This window comes from Suricata suricatta, chromosome 5 (assembly GCF_006229205.1).
Source record: "Suricata suricatta isolate VVHF042 chromosome 5, meerkat_22Aug2017_6uvM2_HiC, whole genome shotgun sequence".
In the NCBI taxonomy this organism is placed as follows: Eukaryota; Metazoa; Chordata; class Mammalia; order Carnivora; family Herpestidae; genus Suricata; species Suricata suricatta.
In genome coordinates, this window is record NC_043704.1 from 72,675,101 (window position 1) to 72,702,691 (window position 27,591).

The following is a 27,591-nucleotide window of genomic DNA, read 5'->3' on the forward strand; positions in this document are numbered from 1 at the left end:
TAACAATATGGACCCTATAAAGTGGTGGCAGTGAGGGTGCTTGGAGAGGTCTGTAACTCTGTACAGAGGAAATCAGAAACCTTCCGAACCTTCTCTGAAACAGCTTCAGGACTCACTGCGACCGAGCCTGGGCAGGGGCGAGCGGACTAAAAAGCCGGGAGAGGGCGGGGCGAGGAGGTAGGCTTTGTTCTCGCCCCGCCCCCGCCACCCCCCCCTTAGATATCGCGAGAGGGCGGGTCCGCTTGGCTTCGGTTTCGGCGTCGGCGTCGCTCCCGCGCCGGGACCATAGGCCGGCTTCTCTCCGGCCGGCCGCGGTTAAGTGTTGGTGGCGGCGAGGGGCCGCTAGCCGCGCGGCGTCGGCCCTGGCGTCGGGGTCGTTGTGTCGTGATAACGATCCGGGTAGCCGTCTCCGCGACAGCAGGTGCGGCCGCTTTAGCCGCAGGCGGGCTCCGCGACTGCCTGGCGAGTCTGTGCTCCCAACCAGCCCTTTCCTTCCTGGACCCGGCGCCAAGCAGCGACACTGAGTCGACCGCCAGAGCGGTGGGCAATGGCGGCCTCGACGGCCTCGCATCGGCCCATAAAGGGGATCCTGAAGAACAAGAGTTCTGCGACTTCCTCTGTGGTGGCCTCGTCCGAACAGCCCGGCCGGAGTGTAGACGAAGAGCTGAGGTGAGAGCCGGGAGCGACGGCCGCGGGTGGGCCTGGGAAGCTCCTCCCCGCTCGGGCGGCCTCGCCTTCCCCTCGCCGCCGGCCCCGGCCCCGATCCTGACCCTGAGCGCTGAACGGCGACCGGGGCAGCTCTGTGTATGTGGTCGCCGCTCGTGTGCCCTTCCTCCGGCCAGGCTGCCGGCTAGAGTGATTTTAAAGGCAGGAGCTATGACGTTTATTGTTTTTTCTCCTCTTTTTTAAACGTATATGCGCAGATGTAATATTTTTAAAACAACCATCTGATCTTTGAACTTTCGGGAATTAAGAATATTAAAGACTCAAATAGAAGTTTCAGAGCTTCAACCTGTTAAGCTTTTATTCCTTAACTTCGTATCTGAGGTATCTAAAATTTTTCAATCATTAAAGTCTTTTCCTGTGAGAACCCTTAAAAATCTGGTCTCAAGCCAATAAGAGATCTCTCCATAAAGGAGACCCTTTCCCCCATTTTTCTAATTGAGCTTCCACAGTCATTCCTTTTTAGGTGAACATCATGCCACACTCAGTCTCTTAGATCTGGTTTGTCGTTCTCTCTCCACTAAGAGAAACAAAAATTTTCCGAGCCTTTGGTCTAGATTTAATGGAAATATAATTATTGCTAATTATTTTTGTATCTGTAACAGGAATTTGGAGTGCTTTCTAGTATTTGTTCCTCTGGGAAGACAGAACAGTTCAGAGAGTAGCAACTTAAAATGATCCAGTGATGTTTTAGTCTTACATACTCACAGATACACATGTAAAAAGATGTTTCCCAGTAGCTTTGTGTGTAATAGTAAGTAATTGGAAACACCCCAATGTCTGTTAATAAGGACTGGTGAAATATTAATTATGGTACCTTTGTATAATGAAACAACATACCAGCCTTTTATAAAGAACAAGATAGATGTTTTTGCGTAGAGGAAGATATCCAAGGTGCGATGCTCGATGAAAAAATAAAGTAGTATAGTACAATAGAGGGTACAGTATGCCACTGGATTAGAAGTGCTAGGGGGCTTGGATGTTATCATTGAGATAGCAAAAAGTATAAAGACTCCACATTCTGGAGAGAAGTTACTGCAATCTGTAATGTCATAAGCTAAAATGAGGATATTTGTAAAAAGTTAGAATGTTGTAACTAGAGCAAACCTGTTTTAAGTATCAACTTAGGTCTATAAAATGAACTATTACTACCAAATTTACCACCTCATATATCTGTGGAAGTTTGTGTTACCTTGAAGAAAACATTAAGTAGGATGACAGTATAGAATCATGGCCTTTGGATGCTTGACTTATATTCTCTAACAAGAAATTTCCAAACCTCTCTTTTGGGTAAACTGCTTCAAATAGGAATTGGTGGGGAATTGGTTGTAGGTTACTGAGTTAAAACAAATCTCACCGGAACACACCTATAGCTGGTAGACCAAGGTAGTTTACAAAACAAAACAAACTTGTAGAAAGCTCTTAGGCAGTTTCAGGTATTCAACTGCCAGAGTACGCTTCTCACAGGCAAGCTTAATCTGAGGTTCTTTTTGTTTGGCTACCAAGTAGTTTAGTGATTTTTTTTCTACCTTTCTCTGCTTCCTTATTTTCTCCTTATTCCCAACTTTGATCTCCCATAATTTCCTGTGGCCTTAATGGGTTAGCCTCTCTCTGCAGTTGGCTGGGGTTTTTACTTTCAGGTCTTTTTGCCTTGGAAACCACTATCCTAGACTGCTAGCAGGACAGATCCACTTAGAACAGACCTTTTACAAGGTTCCAAGTTAGATGCTTTTGATTGACTTGTCTAGTTAGAGGATAGATGGCACTTAAGTTTTCAAAGCTCTAATTCGTTGAGGTTCATGTTGTTTGGTTCCAAGCAGTAAAGGGGGATGGGCTTTTTCATGATGAATGTTATATGACTACAGTCAGCAAAGAAAATTCTGTTGGTAATACAGTCCACATTATTTATGTCACAGCTTATGCAAACAGTATTGTTTGTTATAGGAACCTCTTTAAACAGAAATGATAAGAAAAAAAACAGTTAAACACTCTTTGTAATGTTTTAATTTTAATTTAATTAGAACCAGTATTCCCCCTTTCCTGTATAGAGGACGGAAAATAAATAGCTCTTTTAGTTACAATACACTGAAAATTCAGTAACTAGTAAGTGTAATGTAGTGGTTTACCTTTAAATGTTGGGCCAGAGTATAAGGCAAAAGAATCTGAGATTAGTGTGAAAATGATCAGGGATCTAAATCAATTCTTGTTATTCTCAGTAGTTCTGTTCTATATAATCACCATAGACATTGAATTAGCGAATACCAAACCATTGCTCCAAGGGGAAATAAATACAGTTAGGTTCCTGCAAGGTTCCTTCTTGTGCTTAGAGCACTAGACAGCACTTTAGCACTACACTTGGGAGCCATTTAAAACAATACATTCAACAAAAAAGCAAAACATGTGGTACTAAATGGACTGCAAAGAGACACTTATTTACAATATAAACGCCAAAACAAGAAGATGGAGTACCACCTTGTTTAACAGCTGGGAAGATGTGCATGGAGCAACTCAAATTTTTCCCTGTTCTGTGAATTTCTTTCCTTGAGAGATGGAGAAAATGCCTCAGGTATTGATTTTGGAGTTACAAATAATTTTATCAAGTAGGCATATTTGCAAAATCAGAATCTGCAAATAACTATTTTTTATTGGTGCCTTTATAAAGTAAAATGCAGTTGTAGTTTCCTTTCTCTGCGCAAACCGCTACTTCATCCTCATTTCATTAGTTGTGAGGATATTATTTAACGTTTTATTTAAAATTAAGACATGTTACCAAGGGATTTTTTTTCTCCCTCAGGCCAGAAGGTGTCTTATTCCAGTGGTCTCTATAAACTTTTTTATTATGTATATTTTTAGTAGGAAAAAAATCAGGTATGCTTCAACTATGTTTGTTGATAATTTATCTCATACATTACTATCATTAGTAATATTTCAAGGCTCATTATACACTTAATTAGATTCATGTAATGCCGTGTTTCAAATAGTGCTAGAATGTTTTTCATACAGTTCTGTCAAACTTTTTTTGATGTCTCAGTGCTACTATTTTCTTATTCTCTTTATGGAACTGTTATCTTCAATGAATGGTTTCTTCAGTTACCACTTGTCAGATACCATTTTTTGAGGGTTAGTTCAACTGGATAGAATCTGTAAATCCACACAATCAGTCATAGATAAATCTCAGTTGTATCACATTGTTCAAGTATTTAGAACACCACTGTCATCTCCTATGATTTTGGAATTCTCATTCTATCAGGATACCTTGAACATAGTGTACAACTTGTGAAGTCCTAACAAAGATCTGGTGAGTAGCTATGTGCATTTCATCAAAAATAAGAAATCATGTGTTCTAAGATGTACCATGATTTTATGGACCACCAAGAAAAAAGAATACTGTCAGTTATAAGATGCCATCCATTTTAGGATACACTGTTTTCAGAGAGATTAAAATGAGAAAGGTGTTCATTTTGAATTGTTGAAAATATGAAATTAAATGTTACTAAAGCTGGGGTACCTGGATGGCTCAGTCGGTTAAGTGTCCGACTTCAGCTCAGGTCATGATCTCAGGGTCCGTGAGTTCCAGCCCCGTGTGGGGCTCTGTGCTGACAGCTCAGAGCCTGGAGCCTGCTTTGGATTGTGTTTCCCTCTCTCTGCCCCTCCCTCACTGGCAGTCTGTCTTTGTCTCTCTCTCAAAATAAACATAAATTAAAAAAAATTAAAAATGTTACTAAAGCCTATTTTATGAGAAATGTTATAGGTTAGTGATTAATCTGGGGCTAGATTGCCTGGATTTGGATTCTATAAGTTACTAGCTCTGTGACTTCCAGTGAGTTACTCATCATATCCATGCCTAGTTTAATTATTAAATGAGTTAATAAATGTAAAGTTTTTAACTCAGTACCTCGCCTTTAAATGTTAGTCTTCAAGTAGAAGTACATATAGAAATCTTATTTTTCCCACATCTCAGTAGGTTGTTTTGCACAGCATGCTTTAAAGTCACTACGTTCCATTCAAATTCTATAGTACTCCTACGTCATAATAGGCAAATTCTGCTTCAAAACGTTGTGCTTGAATTAATTTCCTTTAATGTAATTTTAGATAAGCACGCTTCAATTTCATCTTTTTCTGCCTGTAAAAAAATAGGGACTACAAAGCCTCACTGAGCAGTTTTCCAAAAGTGACTTCTTGATACTAATTGCTTTTATTATTAACTCTTACTTTAATTGTTCATTAATTGTGTAAAGCTTCAAAGTCTTGTACTTTGTCGACCTATGTAAGTTGAATCTTTATTTAAAGAAAGAACCGTTTCTTGAAATGTGCAATTAAAAAGTGTAACACCTTGAAGCAAAATCCTTCCTCCCACTCTAAGCATGGCTAAAACTTATCAAATGAGCAAGTCACGAACAACAAGAAGTCCGAGTAGGTTGTGAGGTGGCATCATATGAGCTCTCAAAGTGAAAGTGAGAAGGGGTGACTTTTTCTGGACCAGATTTAGGCGAAGGAAAACCAATCTCCCAAGAGGGAGGGGAAAATGAAACCAGCAGGTGCTTTCGTGCTCCTAGCAGATCTGCAGTGTAAATGGTGGTGCCACTCTTTTTTCTAGGTAGAGAGAATGAACTGCAGAAGGTCATATAAACGGTTTGGAATTAAACTCAAATTCTGCTTTTTGGATTTTGTTACTCCAAAACTAATGTTAATTCTGCCAAAACCTTGGAGATGCTGATTTCCATATTTAGTGTCCTCTGCTGAGAGTTTCTTCTGCTTCACTACCTTCTACCTAAGAATTCTGGTATGCTTTGTAGCATATTTTATGCCCTTATTTAGATTGATGATTTTGCAAGATGTTGTGATCTTCTTTGGAGCTGATTTTGCTCTTAGTATTATGTTGAGGAAGTAGAGTAAAGCTTTGACTATATAAAACTTTAGTTCTGTTTATAGTGGAGAGTAAATGGCAAAAGAGGATTTTGGGTTATATATAATGTAGTTATGTACAGTGTGGTTTATATCATATCTATCTTTGGTTTATATATACATAACATAGTTTAAATCTTTAAATTTGAGTAAGTTCTTACATAATTCTTATCATTGTAAATCTATATAGATGTGAGAAGTTACTTATATGTAAAGAACTTAGTCTTAGAAGGTTTCCAATAGAAAGGCAAAGTATGTAAACAATTCATAAAAGGAAAGTAAAGGGGTGCTTGTGTGGCTCAGTTGGTTAAATATCCGACTCTTGATTTTGGCTCAGGTCATGATCTCACGATTTGTGAGTTCAGGCTTTGTGGGCACAGCACAGAGACAGCTTGGGATTCTTTCTCTCTCTCTTTCTCTCTCTCTCCCTCCCTACCTCTCTCTCTCTCTCTCTCTCTCTCTCTCTCTCTCTCCCCCCCCCCCCCCCCCCCCCCCCCCCCCCCCCCCCCGCCCCTTCCCCACTTGCCCTTGCACACTTTCTCAAATAAATAAACTCTTTTTAAAAAAAGAAGTAAAATAACAAGGATTTTCCATATTTATAAAATAATGAACAAAGAAAACAGCTTTTATTTATTTTTATTTTTTTTAATTTTTAGAGAAAGTACACGTGTGGGGGAGAGGGGCAGAAAGAGAGAGAAAAATCTAAAGCAGGTTCCACTGAGCATGGAGCCTGATAAGGGGCTCAATCCCACAACCCTGGGATCATGACCCAAACCAAAATCAAGAGTTGGATGCTCAACAGACTGAGCCCTCCTTTTAAATACTGATTTCTACCTGCTCAGGTGGAGAAAACACATATACAAATACCCAATCATGGCAAAGTTTGGTGATTATTGGGGACAATACTTATTGTTCTCTCTATTAGAACTTCATGACAGGGATCCCTGGGTGGCTCAGTCAGTTAAGCATCTGACTTTGGCTCAGGGCATGATCTTGCAATTCATGGGTTTGAGTCCTGCATGGGGCACTTTGCTGACAGCCTGGATCCTGGAGCCTGCTCAGATTCTCCCTCTCTCTGCCACTCTCCGGCTCGTGCTCTTTCTCTCAAAAATGAATAAACATTAAAAAAATAAATAAAAGATAAAACTTTTGACAACATGGAGTAAACTGTAAAGCTCTTGATAAATTTTAATGTAGATGTACCTATCCTACCAAATTATCTTAAAAATATGATTGAATAGATTGTGCACAAATATGATCATTCCTGCTTTATTCTAAATAGGGAAATCTTGAATTCAATATAAATATCTAGCATTAGGTGAATAGATTATTATTGAATCTTGTGCATTTATTAAAAAAGACTAGAGGGGGCACCTGGGTGGCTCAGTTGGTTAAGCGTCTGACTTTGGCTCAGGTCATGATCTCACAGTCCGTGGTTTCGAGCCCCGCATTGGGCTCTGAGCTGTCAGCACAGAGCCCGGAGCCTGCTTCAGATTCTGTGTCTCCCTCTCTCTCTGCCCCTCCCCAGCTCACTCTCTGTCTCTCTCTCTCTCAAAAATAAAGACGTAAAAAAAAAAAAAAAAAAAGACTAGAGGGAACTCAGTTGGTGGATGGAGCATGTGACTTTTGATCTCCTGCTTGTAAGTTCAAGCCCCAAGTTAGATGTAGAGATTACTTAAAAATAAAGTCTTAAAAAAAAATTAAAGACTAGAAAAACAAGTGGCTTATTATGTTAAAAAATATATAGTAATAGCTTCCATATTAGTATATTTTTATATTTTATATTTATTTTATATATGTATGTTGGCTGTGTATGTTTTGATATATACTGGTAGCTTATGTATTTTTATATAATATATATTATTTTCTATATGAAAGCGTATACAGAAATAAAAATTGTTAATGGGTTCAGGTGCTGGGATTTTGATTATTAAATTTTATACTTAATTTTAAGGAAACATTTCTTTAAAAATTTTTTTTAATGTTTATTTTTGAAAGAGAGAGAGCATGAGTCGGGGAGGGGACGAGAAAGAGGGAGACATAGAATCTGAATCAAGCTCCAAGCTCTGAGCTCTCAGCACAGAGCCCAGCACCGGGCTGGAACTCAGACTGTGAGATCATGACCTGAGCTGAAGTCGGACACTTAAACTGGCTGAGCCACCCAGGTGCTCCAAGGAAACACTATTTCTGCTTGTATCCTACAGTTCTTTTTTTCATATTATCTCACAAAATACATGTATAGGGTGTTTGGTTTCCCACCAATTAAAAGAACCTTTTAAACTCCAAAGGTCTATCATTCTCCGTATCCTAAGCAGTAATGATGATAAATTAATCATTTTAATTCAATACTGTTGACATCATTTAGGAAATAACTTGTTTTCTTTGAAGTTAGGAAGTACCTTACAAGGTCATTAATATGTGTTTATGTTTAAGTATTTTGTTGTAACATAATACACACATGGAAAGGTGTGTTAAAGGTAATTTTAAAGTTTACAAAATTATAAATTATTATATTTATGTTATAGAATTATGTGTATTTTAAGACTCCCCTGTAACCACCATCCTGTTTAAAAAAAAAAAGTTTCTCTTACCTCAGAAATGTCCCCTGCCCTTTCCAGTCACACTCTTTCTCCCCTCACTCCCAGCATAACCACTCTCCTGTCTTTTATGGTAATCATATAAGCATACATCTTACATACTTTAGTTTTGCCAGCTTTTGAACTTTACATATGGATGTGTTAGTTTTCTTTCACAGTATCTTTAATAGGAAGTCTTAATAGGGCTGTCTATTAATACAGGTTTTATGAAACTTTTACCTGTGCTTTTGTTTCTGACACTTAACTCCAGCTGTCATTTCAGAGACATTTGTTTCTCAGGAGGGAACATTTGTTACTGTATCATAAGTCTCCCTTTGTTTATTAATTGAATTGCTTTCTTCACAGACTTTAATTCTCTTAAAGCTTGTGTACATTTCTTTCTTTCATGATTCTTCTAATCAGAACTCCTTTATCATGTCTGTTATCTAAAATCTTTAGAAATGTATTTCATTGGGGCGCCTGGGTGGCTTAGTCAGTTAAGTGTGACTTTGGCTCAGGTCATGTTCTCATGGTCCGTTGGGTTCAAGCCCTGTATCAGGCTCTGTGCTGACAGCTCAGAGTCTGGAGCCTGTTTCGGATACTGTGTCTCCCCCTCTCTCTGCCCCTCTCCTGCTCACATTCTCTCTCTCTCTCTCTCAAAAATAAATATTTAAAAAAATGTATCTCTTCACTCTAAGTTTCCTTATGTAGAATATGACGATAAGCGGACCTAGTCATTTGCTTCCTAAGTCCACAGAAATTTATAGGTAAGAAATGTTTAGCAAAATGTCTGAAACTGTAGACTTAGATACAAAACAGATTGCTTTTTAGAAAAATTCATTCTGTAGCAAATCTTAAATATTTCAAAATCATTTAAGTGTTGAATCTTAACAGGGCAAGATGGAAAGCATTCAGTTCAAAAGCAATTTTAAACATCTTTTTAGAATGCCCTTTTTAACCCATTGTCTATAGTGCTAAGTGAGATATAATTTCAGGAATTTTAACTCAAAGCTTTAGATTTTAAAATCATAAAAACTCCTTATGTTTGTATGGTGCTTTTATAATTTTGTTTTCACACACCTTATTTCAGTTAATTATCTCACTTCATCTTAGCCATATGGCCGAGAAGCGATCAGTTGATTATCGTAACGATCCTGTATTGTAAGAAAGACTTAATAAAACTCCCATTTTATTATAATTTACATGTAGAATAAATAATAGCCCAAAGGAGGGTGTTTGTGGGACTTTCCTGTAGTCTTAGGACTAGTGAGGGGTAACTAAGTGGAAGTTGAACCTTAAACATCTGTCTCCCAGTTAAACTATTACGTGTTACTCGATAGATACCAACTAGACCTCTAAAGAAATCAGTATAAAGCAGGGTCTATTTTTTCAGTTTAGTTCAATCAAGTGTTGTTGTTGGTTTTTGAATAGTAGTGAGATTTGAATTCTGTTTAGGTCAAAGTTCAGGTGCATTCCATCCTCAATTTTAAAAAGAAAAAAAAAAGCAACCCTCAAAGAAGAAATCTTGTTTCTGTACTTCAGTTAATGGACCCATATGTCTTAAGTTTTAGCTTCTTAACAAGCTTTTAAGATTTCACCTGTTTCATGGTGAGGAGACATTAGGTAAATTCTGGCTGCTTTTTGGGGGAAAGTGGGAGTCTCAGTCACTTGTGGAGTATGTCTGGGCCAACCTTTGCCTCTTGATAAAACAAAAGGTAAGTAACTTGAAGCTGTAGTCAAAAGTGCTTAGTCTGTAGTGGAATATTCAGCCTTAAAAAGGAAGGAAATTTTGATACGTGCCACAACATAGGTAAACCTTGAAGATATTAAGTGAAATAAACCAGTCACAAAGGAACAAATACTGTGTGAGGCCACTTACATGAGGTACCTAGAGTAGTTCTTAAATTCATAGAGACCGAAAGTGGAATTGTGGTTGCCCAGGGCTGGGAGAGGGGAGAATAGGGAGTTAGTGTTCAGTGGGTAGAGTTTCAGTTGGGGAAGATGAAAAAGTTCTGGAGATCGGGTGGTGGTGGTGGCACAACAGTGTGGATGTGTCACACACTACTGTACATTTAAAAATGGTTAAAATAGTGAGTTTTATGTTATGTATATTTTACCATAATAAAATAGGAAGAAGAAAAAAGTGCTTAGTCTGAAATAGGGATGCAGTGGGTGCTTTGGAGGAGAAAGCAAAAGAACATAAAAGTCAGGCTAACCTGCCATGAGTAGGCACATACAATTTTGAGATGACTCAAGGCATGGAGAAGGGGATATGATGTTAAAAGTTTAAATGATGTAATTTTCAAGAGCATTCAGAATTTGGGTGTTGGTAGATTTAGGAAAATTAAAAATATCTACAGTAAACCCTCACCAGTATGGACAAATGTAGAAAAGATTTGAATCTGTGTAAAATCTGCATTGATATTTATAGTAGTTTTATTTTCAATATATAACCAAGGCACAAACTGTATATGTAACAAAATATTTCTGGGTGGCAGAGAGGTCTTTGGTATCTCTTTTATTGAGTAGATCAGAAGAATTTATACTTATATTGGCTAATTATTTAGCACCTTAAAAGTTGTGTAAGTATTTTGTTGAATGGATATTAAAAAATGTTTATAAAATACTTATTTTTATTTCTCTTAAGTAGATTTACCTCAGGTGCTCTGAATATACCATTTCTTAGCAAACTCTTATTTTTCTAGATTAAAGAAAAACTGAACTGTAATTTTATTTGCAACATAAATTTTAATGGTATTTAAATTTAGTGAAGTATCATCTGTAGTTTTATGTTCTAATTCCTCTGATTGTTTTGAAATTTTTGAAAACATTAGGCCAAGGAAATTTTCGGTGTTTTTTGTTTTTATTTATTTTATTTGTGTGTGTGTGTGTGTGTGTGTGTGTGTGTGTGTGTGTGTGTGTGTATTCCAGGCTTCTTTATTTAAGAAAGTAATGAGTGATGTGGGGATTAAAAACAAAGAGCATCCTTGAACTTTCCCCCAAACTCCCTGCCCCCACACCCTTTGCATTCCCAAATTCTTTCTTAGCAAATGAAGAATTTAATCCCAAAGTCCTGGTTTGAACAAACCCCAGTTTCTTTTTTTTTTTTTCCTAGTTCTCCCCCTTCCTCCACCTCCCATTCTTGGGGAGGGCTGGCACCTCACTTTGAATGCATGGAAGAGCCCAGAGTGGAGACAGACAGAAAGGCTTCTCTCTTAAGGAAAGGGACTGAGGAGTTACAGTGTAGTGAAGTGAGGGCCCCCATAGCTTGGGGTACCAGAATGGGGTCCTGGTGCCAGAGGAAAGGGTACTGGTGCCCTTGTGAAAGGGGATGCAGCAGCCTCAGAATCCTCTTGTTGCGAACAGTCACTGCTTGATTGGTTGCCCTTCTGCTGAAGCTTGCAGAATTACACTCATATGACATCCTTCTTAAACCTGAGCTGCTGGGCAGTGTGGCTGATCTCTTGGCAGGGTAGGTTTTGGGCACTTTAGGAGCATGGCCTCCAGATTGCCTCTCATTCAGTTCTCGACACTTGTTTGCTCTTTTGGGCCTGCCCAAGGGTCTTTGCTTTTTATAGGTCCTGTAGATTTTTGTTGTTGTCTTCCTCCACCCACTTCTGCTGCAGTAGCTGCAGCTTATACATGTTCTTGAAACTAAGCTTCAGAGCCTCAAAACAGCAGATGGTCATTTGACTGAACACCTTCCCAAAGAGAACCTCCAGGGTGAGCCTCACATTGGCCTGAGCATATCCCAGGTGATCCTCTTCTGCTTCAGGAACTTGGCAAATTGTTCCAGGTCTGCAGAGCTTTGATGTCCCAGGACTCCTTGGGGTTTTGCTCATGCTTCACAGTCCCAAGTGGGGCACTGCGGGGCTTGGGGGAGGCCCCCTCAAAGTTGCTCTCCACCCTGGCTCCCCATTCACCCTCCAGCTGAAAGATCTCCAGGCTAGCTACCTTGGGGCACTAGCCGCACTTGGTCCACAGTATGCCATTCCCCCACAGAATTAATGCCGCATGGGGGTATGGGGGAATCTCCCATACCTCAGGGCGTGGCCCAAACCCCTACCCTATTCCTGACCCACTGGGAGGGCCTTGGAAGCTCAGCCAAGTCTGAGGGTTAACCTAGCTGGGCTCTGGCCTTCCCTGTCCATCACCTCCACTGCCGGCGGGGCAAGAAGGCCAAAGCGGAAACCAGGTGTCCCACCATGGGGAACAGAGGCACTCCAAGCTCAGAGCCTGGATGTTGTTGTTTTTTATTGAATGGTTGCTAATATAGAGTAAATGAAAAATCCTCAACTACTGAGATCATGAGGTGTGTAAATATCAGGTTTTTGCTGTTGTTAATTCCATAGGTCAGATGAAAACTAAGCATGTCATGATGTGATAGTGTCTTGAATGCCTGGTGAAGATTCTGAATAGAGTGTTTTTATTATGTGGGCACTAAGTATCTATAAAATATTTACTGACATTTATTGTAATTAGGCTTTTACTCTAAGTCCGTTTCTAGTCTAAGGAAGTATTTGTAAAAATAGAAGCTAGCAGTCAAATAGAAGTTGAAATGTGGGATTTGGATGTTTGTGAACTTTAGATGTGCACATTTTTTATCATTTTGTTCACTGAGGAAATTTTTCTTTTTAATTTTAGTAAAAAATCCCAGAAGTGGGATGAAATGAACATCCTGGCGACATACCATCCAGCAGACAAAGACTATGGTTTAATGAAAATAGATGAACCTAGCACTCCTTACCATAGGTAATGTTTCCCAGACATCATTTCTTTCTTACTTGTGTCCATTTTGCATTCGATATGAGCTTCTGGATAACAGCTGATTTAAGTTTCTGTATGATTTTATATTTGTTACTGGAGTACTAATCAATAACTCAACTGAATATTTTTGTATAATAGTAATAAGTAATGTGTAACTTTAAAATTTGGGGAATCCACTTTGTACATCATAATTATAATAGTAAATATTTGTTTGTTGTAACTCAGTGATCCCTAGTAAAGAGTAAAAACAAAATAAACATGAAGATTGTGACAAAAATAGAAAGAGATACAGGTACAGGTACTGAAATTCAGTATTAATAAAGCTTGAGGGAAGAAGCAGACATATTATTTAGAAAAATTTATGCCCTTACATAATTTAAAACATATCTTAAAGCTTTTATTGTACTAGACGCAAAAATCAGGGCCTTCTTCCTTTTCAATAATGGTAATAGATATCCTTTATTATCTGTGTTGGTTAGAAATAACTATCTTAAAAGAATTAAAATCGTACAAAACTCAAAAAATAGTCATAGACATTACTTTTAGACCGTTTATATTTAAAATATAATAAATCTGAATGGTTTTTATTAGGTACTGCTTTCTGCCCCCCGTCCCCCTTACCTTACCCATATCCTTCCTCTGGGAGTTGTCAGTTATTTGGTCCTTAAGTAATTTAGGAGATATATATATATATATATATATATATATATATATATATATATCCACACACACATACACACAGATATTTAAAAGAGTTTTATTTAATAGAGGAAGATGCTTTTACTAGCTTATATTATACTCCTTAAGAATTTCACATTGTTGGGGTGCCTGGCTGGCTCAGTTGGTTAAGCATCCAACTCTTGATTTCAGGTCATCTCATGGTTCGTGAATTCGAGCCCCATGTTGGGCTCACTGCTGCTCGTGTATAGCCTGCTTGGGATTCTCTCTCTGTCCACCCCTCCCCTGTTCTCACTCTATCTCAAAATAACTAAACTTTAAAAAAAAAAAAAAGGTAAAGTCTTTAAAACAATCTCACCATATACAAAAGTTATTACTGTTTATAATATGGACATATGTTTAAGATTTTTTAAATGCTTTTTATTTATTTTTGAGAGACCGAGAGAGAGAGACAGTGCGAGCAGGGGAGGGTCAGAGATGGAGGGAGACACAGAATCTGAAAGAGTATCTGAGCTCTCAGCACAGAGCCTGACGCCGGGCTCAAACCCATGAACCGTGATATCATGACCTGAACCGAGACCGGAGGCTTAACCGACTGAGCCACCCACGTGCCCCTGGACATATGTTTATATATACACACACAAATGCATATAATTCATCTGTAAATTTTATAGCATAACCTAGAGTTATCTATAGAAATTCTGCAGATTGATAGATTATTTTATCCTACTAGGTTTAATTATATCCAATAATGTAAATGAGTTTATTTCAACTTCCCATGGAGAAAAAAGCATCATCTAAACAACAGCACTTATTTAACTTGTCTCCTCAACCAAGAACGGTATAAATCTTTTTTTTTTAATATAGGTGGCTTTTGCTTTTATACACCTTTCAGTAGCTTGAGAATTAATGTTGCCCATGTTTGCAATTAAGTGGGGAGAAAATGCTTTATTAGACTGGGAAAGCTAAATATAAATAGCTTTTTAAACTTCCTAAATTAGGTCTTTTAGGATCTAATTATGGTATTTTACCTAACCTTATGTCTGCCTAGATCATTTGTTTCTGTCTTCAGGTTGTGTACAAATATATATTCTGAAACCAAACAGTGGTTTTCCTACATATTTGTTTCCTCCCACTGGATGGAATAATTGAAGTATTTTTATTTTTTACAAATGATTTGAGTTCTTAATATTTATTTTCCTGGCTGCAATAGGTCATTGGGAGGATTTTCTTGATTGGTGCTGAATTTCTAAATGTTTGCATAGAATAGAAACAAAATTAAGCCTCAAAGATAGCAACAGAGCTATAAATATGTTGATAGAACTAAAGCAATAAAATTATAGTTCTCTACCTTGTTTTTCTGCTTGAAAAATTACAGTTCAGGTTTTAATTATAATGTGCTGTCATTCTAGTATGGTAGGTGATGATGAAGATGCATTGAGTGATTCAGAAGCCACTGAAGCCATGACCCCTGATATCTTAGCTAAGAAGTAAGTACTGATCATTATGAAGCATTTTTACTTGTTTTTAATTATGCAGAGTTAAATGTATTCTATTTCTAAAAGTGTAAATAAAAAGCATGTGTTAGTTTATCTGGATTTTTCATAGCAGCTTGTATAGTCTTTTTTCTAGATTAATATCAAAGTACGCCATTGGCAGAAAGATTAGAGTACTAGAGCCTGGTACGCAGACTCCTTGTGTCAATACCCTATGCTGGTTTTTTTTTTTTTATTTTTATAATACCCTATGTTTTAAAGATCGAAGTAAGATGGTGTATCTGGTTGGCTCACTCAGAAGCCAGGGACTCTTGATCTTGGGGTCATGAATTCGAGCCCCACATTGGGTCTATATCTAGAGATTTTTAAAAAATATATAAAATAAAAAGATTGAGTAAGAAAGGCAAAAATAAATGGGTTCATAAACAAAAAGCTCTTTTCCTTTGCTGTCCATTGATTTCTGTCACCCTCCACTGTTCTTGTTGCTTACTTGTTTCTATACTGATTCCCACTTTTATTTTCCTTGCATCAGGTTATAGTTAGCATATTAATGATCCTTAAATGTTTTTATGAGGCTCAGAGGTTGAATGAGACATTCAATAAAAGAATATCACAGTGTTGATTTCTTTGTAAATGATTGTGTAGATTAGCTGCTGCTGAAGGCTCGGAGCCAAAGTATCGGGTTCATGAACAAGAAAGCAGTGAAGATGAGGATAGTGACCTCTCACCTGAAGAACAAGGTAGTTGATTTCCTTTACTGCTTTTAGCAGTGTGCTAATCATTTTTGCTAAAATAAATCCATTAGTTGAAAGTTGTCAAGTGGTTTTCCTTTTGAGGAAGTGGATGGTGGGGAGATCAGGGAGCGATAATTTTGTAAATCAGATTCTACTTGTGTGGATTTATTGGATAACAGCTCTATACCCCTGCCCCCAATTTCAAGAATTTGAGAAGGTATTACTATCTTTTAAGTAATTATAAATGTTATTTTCTTTGTACTTTTTTTTTTTTTTTACTATTTGGTATAGAGTAGATACTCAGCAAATATTTAGTAAATTAATGCTTTGGAGTCATTGAGTGTTTGGGTGATCTTAAAATGTATAGCAGTAAGAGCTAATTTCCCAATTGCTTGAGCTTTTTCTGTTTTAAAAGAGCAGTGAAACTTACCAAATGAACCAAGATGGTCAGATGTAAAGTGAAGATCTTTATTAGGTCCCATTGAACATTGAACAAAAAGAACAGTAATGTCATAGACAAGGAGAGAAAGAGCTTTCACAATAGGGTTGGAAGAGGCCAGTCGATACACAGTTAAGGCATTGCTACCTACTCATGGTTTCTGTTTTTACAAATAACATTGGTTATCTGTGGAGGTAAGGAGACAAGGAAGATATTTCACTTTGTCACTTTTTAAACTATGTGAATGTATATAGTCTTCTCAAGAATTAAAATTGTTTATATTGCTTGTTTTTAACTATTTTTAAAAGGAAAAGCCAAGCCTATATAGATAAAAAGATGCAAATAAAACACACATACCCTCACAAAAGGAAAAGAGAACAGTAGTGTGTACTTGAAGCCATGGATATTACCTGTGCTATAAAGGAGTTCTGAACTGTACGGCTAAGATTTTGAATATTTTGCTAGTTAATCCTCAGGATTTTTGTCATGTGTAGCTCCTAAGATAGCATTTGTTGTTCCTGTCTGCCAATTTCAGAATATAGCATATTCGACAAACTATGATGGTCTCAGCCTAATTGTTATACAAAGGAGCCATATGCAGATAGCCTAATCTCAAGTTGTAGTATATAGATTTTCTACTGTCAGTGACTTTTGAATTAATTTTCCAAAAATATACTCCAAAAGGCCCTTGAAGCAGTTTCAAACAAAATTTGTTTCTAGAGCTGGTTTCCTCATTATTCTCTTGAAAACATGATCTGTTGAGAAAAGGAATTTATTATTAACCTATATTGTCAGTTTTCATTAAGGGATTTCCCCCCCCCTCAAATTGTAGTTTCATGGGTTAGCCAGCAGGGGGAATAATTTGATTACAATTTCAAAAGTTCTATTCCTACCAGTAGAGTGAGTTACTCATGTAAGTGTTTATTGCTTTTAAACATATTACATATCTAAAAGTCCTTGTTTATTGGTAGAAATTCTTAGAAAAAATTATCTTGTAAACAATAGTATAACAATTAAGATATACTGTGGGTGTGACAAATGGTTTGGTTTTCTGGAGGGCGGTATGGCAATATATGAGCCACAAGCTTTAGAAGAAAATGACACCCTTTGATCCAGCAGTTCAGTTTCCCAGAGTCTATTCTAATGTTTTGTAAACATTTTTTACTAAGCCCTATTTCATATACATGTATGCATAAATTACAAAAAGAAAAATTTCTCAAAACAGTACTCACATTTACTATATGTAATGCAGTACAGTTTATTCTGTTTTGTTTTACTTTTTTAAAAACTACTGGTTGTGACTCACTAAAGAGTCCTTGAAAAAAACACTAGTTCATATTGAGAAAAGAATAGAACCAAAGCACAAAAATGTATGTGTATTACACTGTAAAACTGAAAATACAAAGGAGGGGAAATCAGAAATCTTTGAACGAGAATAGAGGATTGAATGGTAATTCAATACTTAGAACAATTAAAAATTATATAAATCTACTATGTACATGGCAGAATTTTACTATATCTTCATAAACCTTATTGTCTTAATTCTGGATCATTTTGAAATGAAAAAAGTGTCATACTGTATTTCATCAGATGGTGTGTGCATAAACTAATTTTCCTGGGCAAACTGGGACATACAGTAATCCTAACTATATATAGTAAGTGAAAAAATGGCATATATAAAAATAGGAGTTATTTATAGAAAAGTCATATTTTGAGAAAATACTCAAATCATAAAATGTTAATATCATTTGAGGAAATCAAGTGATTTTTTTTAAAGTTTTTTAATGTTGCTTTGTAATGATAAAAAGTTACTTTTTTAGTAAATATATCTGGTATTGGAGGCAATCAGAGCCATTTTTAAGAATATATTATTGAAGTATAATTGATGTTACATTAGTTTCAGATATACAGCATACTGATTCAACAATTCTGTTGAATCAGTGCTCATCTTGATATATATAGTCACTGTCTATCACCATATACAATGTTATTATGGTATTACCAACTATATTCCTTATGCTGTATTTTATATCTCCATGACTTACTTTGTCATTGGAAGTTTCTGAAACCATTTTTTGTTTGTTTTTTTAAAATTGGTTTTTATATCATCTGAATACTTGAAAGGCATCACTAAAATTTAGTCATGAGTATTTGGTTTTTTCCTTGGCCTCTTTTTAAAATTTTACTTCCTTCTCCCATATTGTATTCTCAAAGAGTAAATCAAATCACAAAAGTAATTTTTAAGTAGAGAAGAAAGATGCCTGACAAGATCTTGGTAGTTTGAAACAAATGTTTATGGAATACTGAGATGGCTGTTAGTTTCAGAACCTTCCTTCTTCCAGCCCGGATAGAGGCTGAAAAGTGATTGATCGATACTAACAAGAACTATAAATGCCTACTTTTGAAACATAAGTAAGTGTAAGGCATCAAGTGTAGATGATGAAAACTTAGAGGAAATTAGAGGAGATTGAGAAAGTACTTCAGTAGCCTTATTCTGAGATCTCCATGCCTTTTTGGCAATGAAATGGTTTAATGAATACTGTAATGAAACTATTGTAAATGAATTTTAATACTCTTGTTTGACAGTAAACAGCTGGCAATTTTATGCCATCCCTCCCCTTTTTAAATGTACTGGTCTAAGAAATTTTAAAATCTTAGAGTTATTTCTTCGTAAACAATGTTTAAATGCTATTAGCAAAGTATCGGTTATGTTGATTTACCGCTACGTTTTGTGTTTCTACACTGAAGATTATAAATGAAAGAATAGTCAAGGGTTACTTCACTGTGTCTTATAATCGCCTTTCTTAAAATTACTCTGGGAACGAGGTTGTGTTGTAAGTCACGGCAGTTTCTTAATGGATAATAGGAGTTTTAAAAGGAATTTGTAATTATAAAAATGTAAGACTAAAATTACCCCATAGTTCTTTGACCCAGAATTAACCACTGTGAATTGTTGAGTTATATTTTCTGTGTGTATGCCTACACATACGTGCAGGCTTTGTACCTGACAGATATATGGTATTATATACCTTGCTTTTTTTCCCCCATTACACTCTTGAGATTTTTCTTGGGTCTTAAGGTTTTCATCATAAATGTAACTATTAAGGGCTTTTATTCCAGTTCTCCTTTTAAAATGTACTTGAACCATCTAAAGCAGAGGTTTACAAACTTTTTCTATAAAGGGCCAGATAATAAATATTTTAGGTTTTGTGGACTATATAGTCGCTATTGTACCTACTCAACCCTGCCATTGAGTTCAGAAGCAGCCTTAAGCATTACAAACTAGTATGATTGTTTTCCAATAATGGTTTATTTACCAGACAAATGCAGTCTATAGTTTCCTAGTCCTTGAGCTAAAGACTTTCTAAGCCTACTTTTTGTATCTTGTAGAAAAAAAAAAACAGTTTGAAATGAAAAGGAAGCTTCACTACAATGAAGGACTGAATATTAAATTAGCTAGACAATTAATTTCAAAAGATCTGCAAGATGATGAGGAAGATGAAGAAATGTCGGAGACAGCAGCTGAAGAATGCATGAACACGGAACAATCAAATCAAGGTTAGATGTTTCTGAAATTATCACTGATACTCTCATGATTCTTTGTGCCTGAATACTGTACTTTGTTTTGCTTTACACGTAAGTTTGAAGAACCTTAGAAAATTTTTTTGAAATTCACTTATTATGCCAGACTTTCTAAAATTTCAACCTCTGTGACTTATTTCAAAATAAAGTTTTTATGCCCAGAGTTGATTTCAGACCATGTGTTATGTATATGGCTGGGGTTTTTTGTTTGTTTACTTGGCTTAAGTAGTGATGTTTGTCTTCACATTAAGCTGTGTTTTGTTTTTGATGTTTCAGATTGTATTTTATCTGTCATACCAATCTAAGGTTTAAACTTTCTAAAAAAAACATGCTCTTAATACGGAAGGTTTGTTTTAACATCCTTTCAAGTACAAAGTATGTCCTATCCTCCCAATGTTGACTCATATGATAAAATATCTGACTGATTTTTACTTGTTTTTGAGTCTTGGACAGTTAGCCCTGGCAACCTAACAGCTCTTGATCCATCATAGTAATAGATTTTATTTATTTTTAATAAACTATTATTCTTCTGGTATTTAATGAAGGTGAATCTTCTATACCGCTTATGCAAATTTTGTGCCCATTTACCTACTCTTTGTACTTGAAAACTGATGCTTTGAACTTGAAAACTGAAGATGTAAGTCACTTTGTTGAGCCTCAGATAGTTAAGTCTCAGGAAAAGTAAATAATTACTACATTACTGTTTTGGTAAACATATATAAAATCTGAATTTATGGTGTAGAACCAGATGCTTCCGTGTCTCATGTTCTAATATAATATTTTTGTTATTCCATATTATGCTTTAGCCTTTCAGTTTGCTTCACATAGCATTTCATGTCCATTTTATTCACCATAGTTTTTTTTTTTAGCTTATATTTAACTGAACAATATTCATTTTAAGTAATTACTGTTACATGTGTCTCTCTTCCTCTTTTAAAATTTTTAGGTGGCATACCCTAATCAGTCTTTGTTTCCCATTTACCTGTATCTAAGTGATGTATTTTGATGTGTTCAATGTGAACATCTTTTTGGTTACAACTTTTCATCAATTTGTGCTCAGACTTTCAGTATTAATTCTTAATGACTCTGGAAAAGCACGAGGAATACCCTCATTTGCTGAAAATTTGCACCAGTACCACTGTGCAAATATTAACAGGATTTATTCTTTTAAGCCATGGCTTTTGACAAATAACTCTGGCCTTTTGTCTGTCATTGCTTTTAAGACTTAGATTTCACACATTTAGTGACATAAATACACTTTTGTTCATTTAAATACAATAGATGATTAAAATTTGTGTTAGCTCAATGCCTGATTTTTCTTAGGTAGAGATGAAGTATTTCTTATACAGGAATTTATCTTACTTAGCATTCATTATAAAGTCCACAAGGATAGAAAAGACTATGCAATAAGGCATAGGAAAGTAAGTTCCTTATTTGTCCCCTACTCTCTTTGAGACTTAAAAAAAATTTCTTATTTGGCTTTTAAAATCTCCAGGTTCATGAAGCCCATTATTTAAAAATTTTTTAAATGTTTATTTATTTATTTTGAGAGAGAACACACGCGCAGGGGAGAGCCAGAGAGAGGGGAGAGAATCCCATGCAGGCTCCATGCTGTCATCTCAGCGCCTGATGCAAGACTCAACTCACCAAATCGTGAGATCATGACCTGAACAGAAATCAAGAGCTGTAAATTTAACTGAGCCACCCAGAGGCCCCTGTTTTATTGGCGTTTTTATAAAAAGTAAAATAGCATGTTTAGACTCTAAGGAAATATTTTCTTGTCTTGAGATCATAAATGCAGATCTTTTTATGATTTTGGGTATTTGAGTTGCCTTAACTGCCTACCTATGATTTATTCAACAGAAATGTTCGATCTGAAACCTTTTTGTCACACCATCAAGTAGACACTCTTGTTCTGCTCTTTAGAATATTTAGGAAATACACAGATTATTTTATGTCAGACTAATTAAGCTACATCAAATATACCTTGTTTTTAGGTTTTTATATTTGTTTATCATCCATGGCAGCGGAAGGGAACTTTAGCTCAAGTAGTGCCAAGATTGGCAGTACACAACAAATCATGTTGACTATTTTTCTTTTATCTTTGCAGGATCTACTACAAGTGACCAACTGCAAAACAAATCACAGAGTTCATAGAAAAGATTTGTTCAACACTGTTATTGTCTGTCAGATACAAACCCTGTTACTGTAATACACTGCTTCTTGTTCTCAATTCATGACTTAAGTACCAAAATGCATACCAATTATTATATATTGCCAAGAATTAAATAACTTTCGAGACTAATTAGACTGAAATGCCTACGTGATACATACATTCTTGTGCCTAGTACTTCACCACAATACACATCGTGTCATCAGTCCAAAACTGATGTTTTATAAGAACACTGGTTAATTTGTATAAGATATTATATAGCTTTTTATGCTTTAGACATTAAATAACATCTCTTGGGGGGGATCTAATTTATTTTCTTCACTTCTAGATATGATAACTCTTATAAAAAGTTTTTTTTTTAATTCAATGTAGTTGGAACAACCAAGTATAAAGGCTGGTAAATATTCATTTTGAAAAGTATTTTAACATGTGTCTTCAGCTTGATTTGCTGTTTAATTGAAAAGGATTATAAGAGTAATTGTTACATTTCTGGCCTACTATCTTTAAAATTCCCTTTGAGTTTCTTTATGTTTACAAGGACAGGATTGAATTTTTTCTCATCAAAACTAGTTTTTTTCACAAATTATCAGGTTAAATTTGCACTAACAACTGCTCTGTTTTTTGTACACTTGATGGGCAGACATTCAGGTCAGTTTTTTAAATAAATATAATTCTAATATAGTCTCAACATTCCCTTTATATACCTGTTTTAACCTTCTGCTTTTGTTTCTTACTCCTTTCCACATACACATACACAGTCCTTTACCTATATAAAAGGTTATAAAGATTGGCATGAAATTAGGAACTCCTTCTTCTCTCACATACTCTATCAATTTGCTGCTACAATGAAATTTTTATTTTGAGTATCAATGCCTATTAGCGCTAATACATGGAGAAAATTGAATAGCAGCTGTAGTATAGACAGGAAGTATAGTTGTTGACCTGTGGATTTTCTACACCTCTATGATTTACAGCTTGCTAATTAAATTGCTATAATTAGTTTATTGTTTGACTTGATTAGACCTTAGAAAACGACTAACAGGTTTTTTGCATGATGAGAGAATTGTGTGTAATCAGTGATAAGGTGATAGTTCCTGAATGTACAGACAGAAGTAATCCTAAATACTTTTTAATTTAACATTTTTGAATAGTCCCTGCTTTAAGGGACTATGATAATGTATACTATGACAAATGTACTTTATTCTTCTAACACAGTAAGATCTGGATTTTTTTCCTAACTAAAGTGCAGTTCCTGTGTATCTTAGTGATCGTTTTATTTCTAGTTAATTATTTGTATCTTAATTTTTTGTCAGTACCAGAAGAATTCATTATATGAACAGACTTTTAAAATAGTTTCTGTATATTGTATATATGAAATGGCTTTTATTGAACAGCTTATCTTCCACTTCCAAGTTTATGGAAATACCAATATGTCAGATTAAATAAAAAGTGGGAGACTTTTTTGCTGTTAGAAGAATGTGCTTATTATTTTGAATGGCTTTTTTTTTTAATGGGATCCAATCAAAATTTTTTTTTTAATTTTAGGGACAGCATGAGCAGGGGGAGGGGGTAGAGGGATAGAGAAAGAAAGAATCTTAGGCAGGCTCCTGATCAGTGTGGAGCCCGACTTGGGGCTCGATCTCATGACTGCAAGATCATGACCTGAGCTGAAGTGAAGACTTGAACCGTTAACTGACTAAGCCACCCAGGCACCCCCATTCAGAGTGCTTCTAAACTAACTACATAGTATTCTAACAAACTTATTAGCTCATAATATCACGATTTATAAACAAAATAGTTTTTATCTTTGCTTTCTGAGTTTAGAATGTTGAGGTATTCTTATCAGTTTAAATCCGCTTTGGGGGATTTAAACTTATACATATATGTGTACATATGTTCATACACAAAGACTTCTTGATTTTCTCATTTTGAGTTCTTAGAAAGTATCCACATACTCTTTATTTGTAGAAATAACTTACATATGAGGAAAAGGTAAGACCTTTAATGACCGATTTGCTTTGCGGTTTTCTACAGACTAGCTTGAAACTTAAATCACAGGCAAACTCATTTCTGGTTTCAGGAAGTAGCTAATTATCTCAGAGGAGTAAGACGTGGAAATTGGCGTGCTCAGTAGGATTTTAGGTAGTTAACTGTAACTGAGTAACTTTTCATCATGTCAGGAGTTCCTCATTGACATGGTATTAGACTATATAATGAATATAATGAAAAAATGAATATAGTTCAAGTTAGATTTTCCTTTGGAGAAAGTTATGTCAGTATTTAGTTCTAGCCAAAGTAGATTTTATTTTCAACTTTGTAGTCTGTATCATTTCTGCTTAACATTTTTGGTATCATTTTTTTATTCATTTTTCAGTTGGACATTCAACAGTGATGCTCTTTAAAATCTGAGACTTATAATGGCTTGAAAGATTGTTAAATTAAGAATAACTTGGGCGCCTTGGTGCGTCAGTTGGTTAAGCGGCCGGCTTTGGCTCAGGTCGTGATCTCACGGTTCATGGATTCAAGCCCCGCATCAGGCTCTGTGCTGATAGCTCGGAGCCTGGAGCCTGTTTCACATTCTATGTTTCCCTCTCTTTCTCCCCCTTGCCTGCTCCCATGCTGTCTCTGTCTCTCTCAAAAATAAATAAACATTGAAAAAATGTTTTTTAAATAAGAATAACTTTAAATTGAATATGGAAAGAAAGTATGATTTTCCCTTAGACATTCATTTTATTTATATTTTCTCCCCCTTTAAGTTAGCACAGTAAACATTGTAATAAACTATAGTAGTATAACCATCTTCTCCCTGAGGATTTTATTTTCTTGATACACAACTGTTTTAGGACTATGTTTTGTTGGCCAAGTGTTCTGGATACCAGGAGAGGATCTTGGACTGTATTGTAGCAAATCCGTTGCTTTGTTATGGAAATGGTAACAAGAGCTACCATTTCTTGAGAACCTATTGTTTGTTCTTGCCCAGCATTGTGCTAGGTCTTTAATACCTAATCCTCAAAACAACCACACAAAGCAAGTATTCCTGTTAATACTTTGTAGTGAGGAAAAAGCTGTCGGCCAATTTATTCAGTTTCAGGGTCTCATAAATGCTAATGACAGGATTCAAATCCAGACCAGCTATATATTATGCTCTTTATCCATGCATTTTCAGATGTAGAACATTCTCTCAGAAATTGCATCTTACAAATAAACTTTATTTGGATTACTGATACACATTGTGTGCTAAAGAAGTAATATTTTTCTCAAGTGTTTAGTTGGAGATTTTATTTCTCGTTTTAATCTTAAAACCTGGAAATAATTTTATTTTGTTTGAGGTGAGTGTGTCATTTAGAAAAAATCTCAAGCACAGATAATCAGTGACTATAGATATCTAAATACATGTGATTTGGTTGTGTTTGCAACTTTATTCCTAAGCAGGTTGTTTCAAAAACTCAGAACTTAGTTTTACATAGAATTAATATTATGAAGTAAGAACTAAACTGGCCTATAAAAATGTAACATTCCTAAACCAGTATTTTCCAGTGTGTTCCATGAAACCTACATCTCACAATATGTGAGGTATGGAAAGGATTCCATGAGCAAATAAGCTTTGTACATAGTACCTATGTTATTCTCCCACTCTCTTGGAGATTTAAAATAGTGTTAATCATCATTTTAAAGAGTCTGAGACATTCTCCATAAACAACCTGTTTAAACTACCATTTTCAAACATATTTCACTATAACTTCTTTCCCTCAAGTAACATACCAAATAGAGGAAGGGGAACATGATAGTTGAACTTTCTCCTAAAAGAGGAAGAGAATAGTTTACTATTGAAAGAGGGAAGGCATGGTAGCAATGACTGCACAGTAGTTACAGGTTGTACATAATTTGTTAAACCTACGACTTTAATTTTTGGTAATTTATAACTGGGAGTTTGTACCTCTAATCCTCCTTATCTGTTTTTCCCATCCCCTTGTTCCCCTCCCTGCTGGCAACCACTAGTTCTCATTTATGGGTCAGTTTCTGTTTTGTTTATTCATTTGTTTTGATTTTTAGATTCTACATGTGAATTCATATGGTATTCATCTTTGTCTGTCTGACTTATTTACTAGCATGATACTCTGTAGGTCCATCCATGTTGTCATGAATGGCAAGATTTGTTTCTTATGGCTGAGTAGAACTCTTGTATATATACCACAGCTTTATCCATTCATCTGTATTGATGGACACATATGTTGCTTCCATGTGTTGACTCTTGTAAATAATGCTGCAGTAAACATAGGAATACATATATATTTTTGAATTAGTGTTTTCATTTTCTTCAGGTAAGTGCCCAGGAATGGAATGACTAGATCATATGGTGTTGAAAAATTAAAAATTTTCTTGAGGAACTTCCATTGTGATTTTATTAGTGACTGTACCAATTTATATTCCCACCAACAGTGCATGTGGGTTCCATTTGTCCACATTCTCACCAACACTCCTTGTGTTTTTAATTTGTATTTTCCCAATGATTAATGATGTTGAGAATCTTTTCTCCTGCCTGTTGGCCATCTGTATGTTGTCTTTGGGTAAATGCTTATTCAAGTTCACTGCTTATTTTTTCATTGGATTAATTGTTTTTTTGGTGTTAACTTGTATGAATTCTTTATATTTTCCTTATGGTAACCCCTTGTCAGTACAGTTTGTAGATATCTTCTTTTATTCAGTAGATTGCCTTTTCATTTTGTGGATGGTTTCTTACTGTGTAAAAAGACTTTTAGTTTGATGTAGTCCTAGATGTTTATCTTTGCTTTTGTTGTCCTTGCCTGAAGAGACAAATCAGATATATAGATAGATATCTCTATCTACCTAACTATAGATATCTATATATATAGCTAAGACTAATATCCAAGAGTTTACTGCCTATATTTTTCTTTCAGGAGTTTTATAGTGTCAGGTCTTAACATTTAGGTCTTGAATCCATTTTGAGTTTATTTTTTATATGGTGTGAGTAGTGGTCAAATTTCATTGTATAGTCCCCACTGTATATTTTTGCCTCCTTTGTCATAGATTAATTAACTATGTAAGTGTGGGTTTCTTTCTGGGCTCTCTGTTCTGTTAATCTGTTTGGGTTTTTCTTTTTTTGTGTGTGTTCTACTGTTTTGTATGTGTGCCGATTCTATACTGCTTTGATTACTATAGCTTTGTAGTATAGTTAGAAATCTGAAAGTGTGATACCTCTAGCTTTGTTCTTCTTAAGATTACTTTGGCCATTTGAGGTCTTTTGTAGTTTCATACAAATTTTAGGATTCTTTATTTTAGTTCTCTGAAAAGTGCTATTGATATTTTGATAGGGATTGCATTGAATTTATAGATTGCTTTGGGTAATACGGACATTTTAATAATATGGGTTACTCCAGTCCACGAGCATGGTGCATCTTTCTATTTATTTGTGTCATCTTCAGTTTCTTTTATCAGCATCTTACTGTTTTCAGAGTACAGATCTTTCATCTCTTTGGTTAAATTTATTTCTATGTAT

At 35.7% G+C, this 27,591-nt stretch overlaps 1 protein-coding gene across 1 annotated transcript; it reads left to right on the top strand.

Moving 5' to 3' along the window:
* Nucleotides 1–242: 242 nt before the first annotated feature.
* Nucleotides 243–23,544, top strand: PPP1R2 (protein phosphatase 1 regulatory inhibitor subunit 2). The gene is made up of 6 exons (XM_029939605.1): nt 243–669; nt 12,849–12,956; nt 15,062–15,139; nt 15,791–15,885; nt 19,709–19,876; nt 22,011–23,544. The coding sequence occupies exons 1-6, from the start codon at nt 548–550 to the stop codon at nt 22,055–22,057; spliced, it is 618 nt and encodes a 205-aa protein (XP_029795465.1). The 5' UTR covers nt 243–547; the 3' UTR covers nt 22,058–23,544.
* The last annotated feature ends 4,047 nt before the right edge of the window (nt 23,545–27,591 follow it).

Coding starts and splice junctions, on each gene's coding strand:
- PPP1R2 (XM_029939605.1), top strand. CDS start 548: ATGGCGGCCTCGACGGCCTCGCATCGGCCCATAAAGGGGATCCTGAAG. Junction 670..12,848: donor AGTGTAGACGAAGAGCTGAG/GTGAGAGCCGGG, acceptor TTTTAATTTTAG/TAAAAAATCCCAGAAGTGGG. Junction 19,877..22,010: donor CACGGAACAATCAAATCAAG/GTTAGATGTTTC, acceptor TTATCTTTGCAG/GATCTACTACAAGTGACCAA.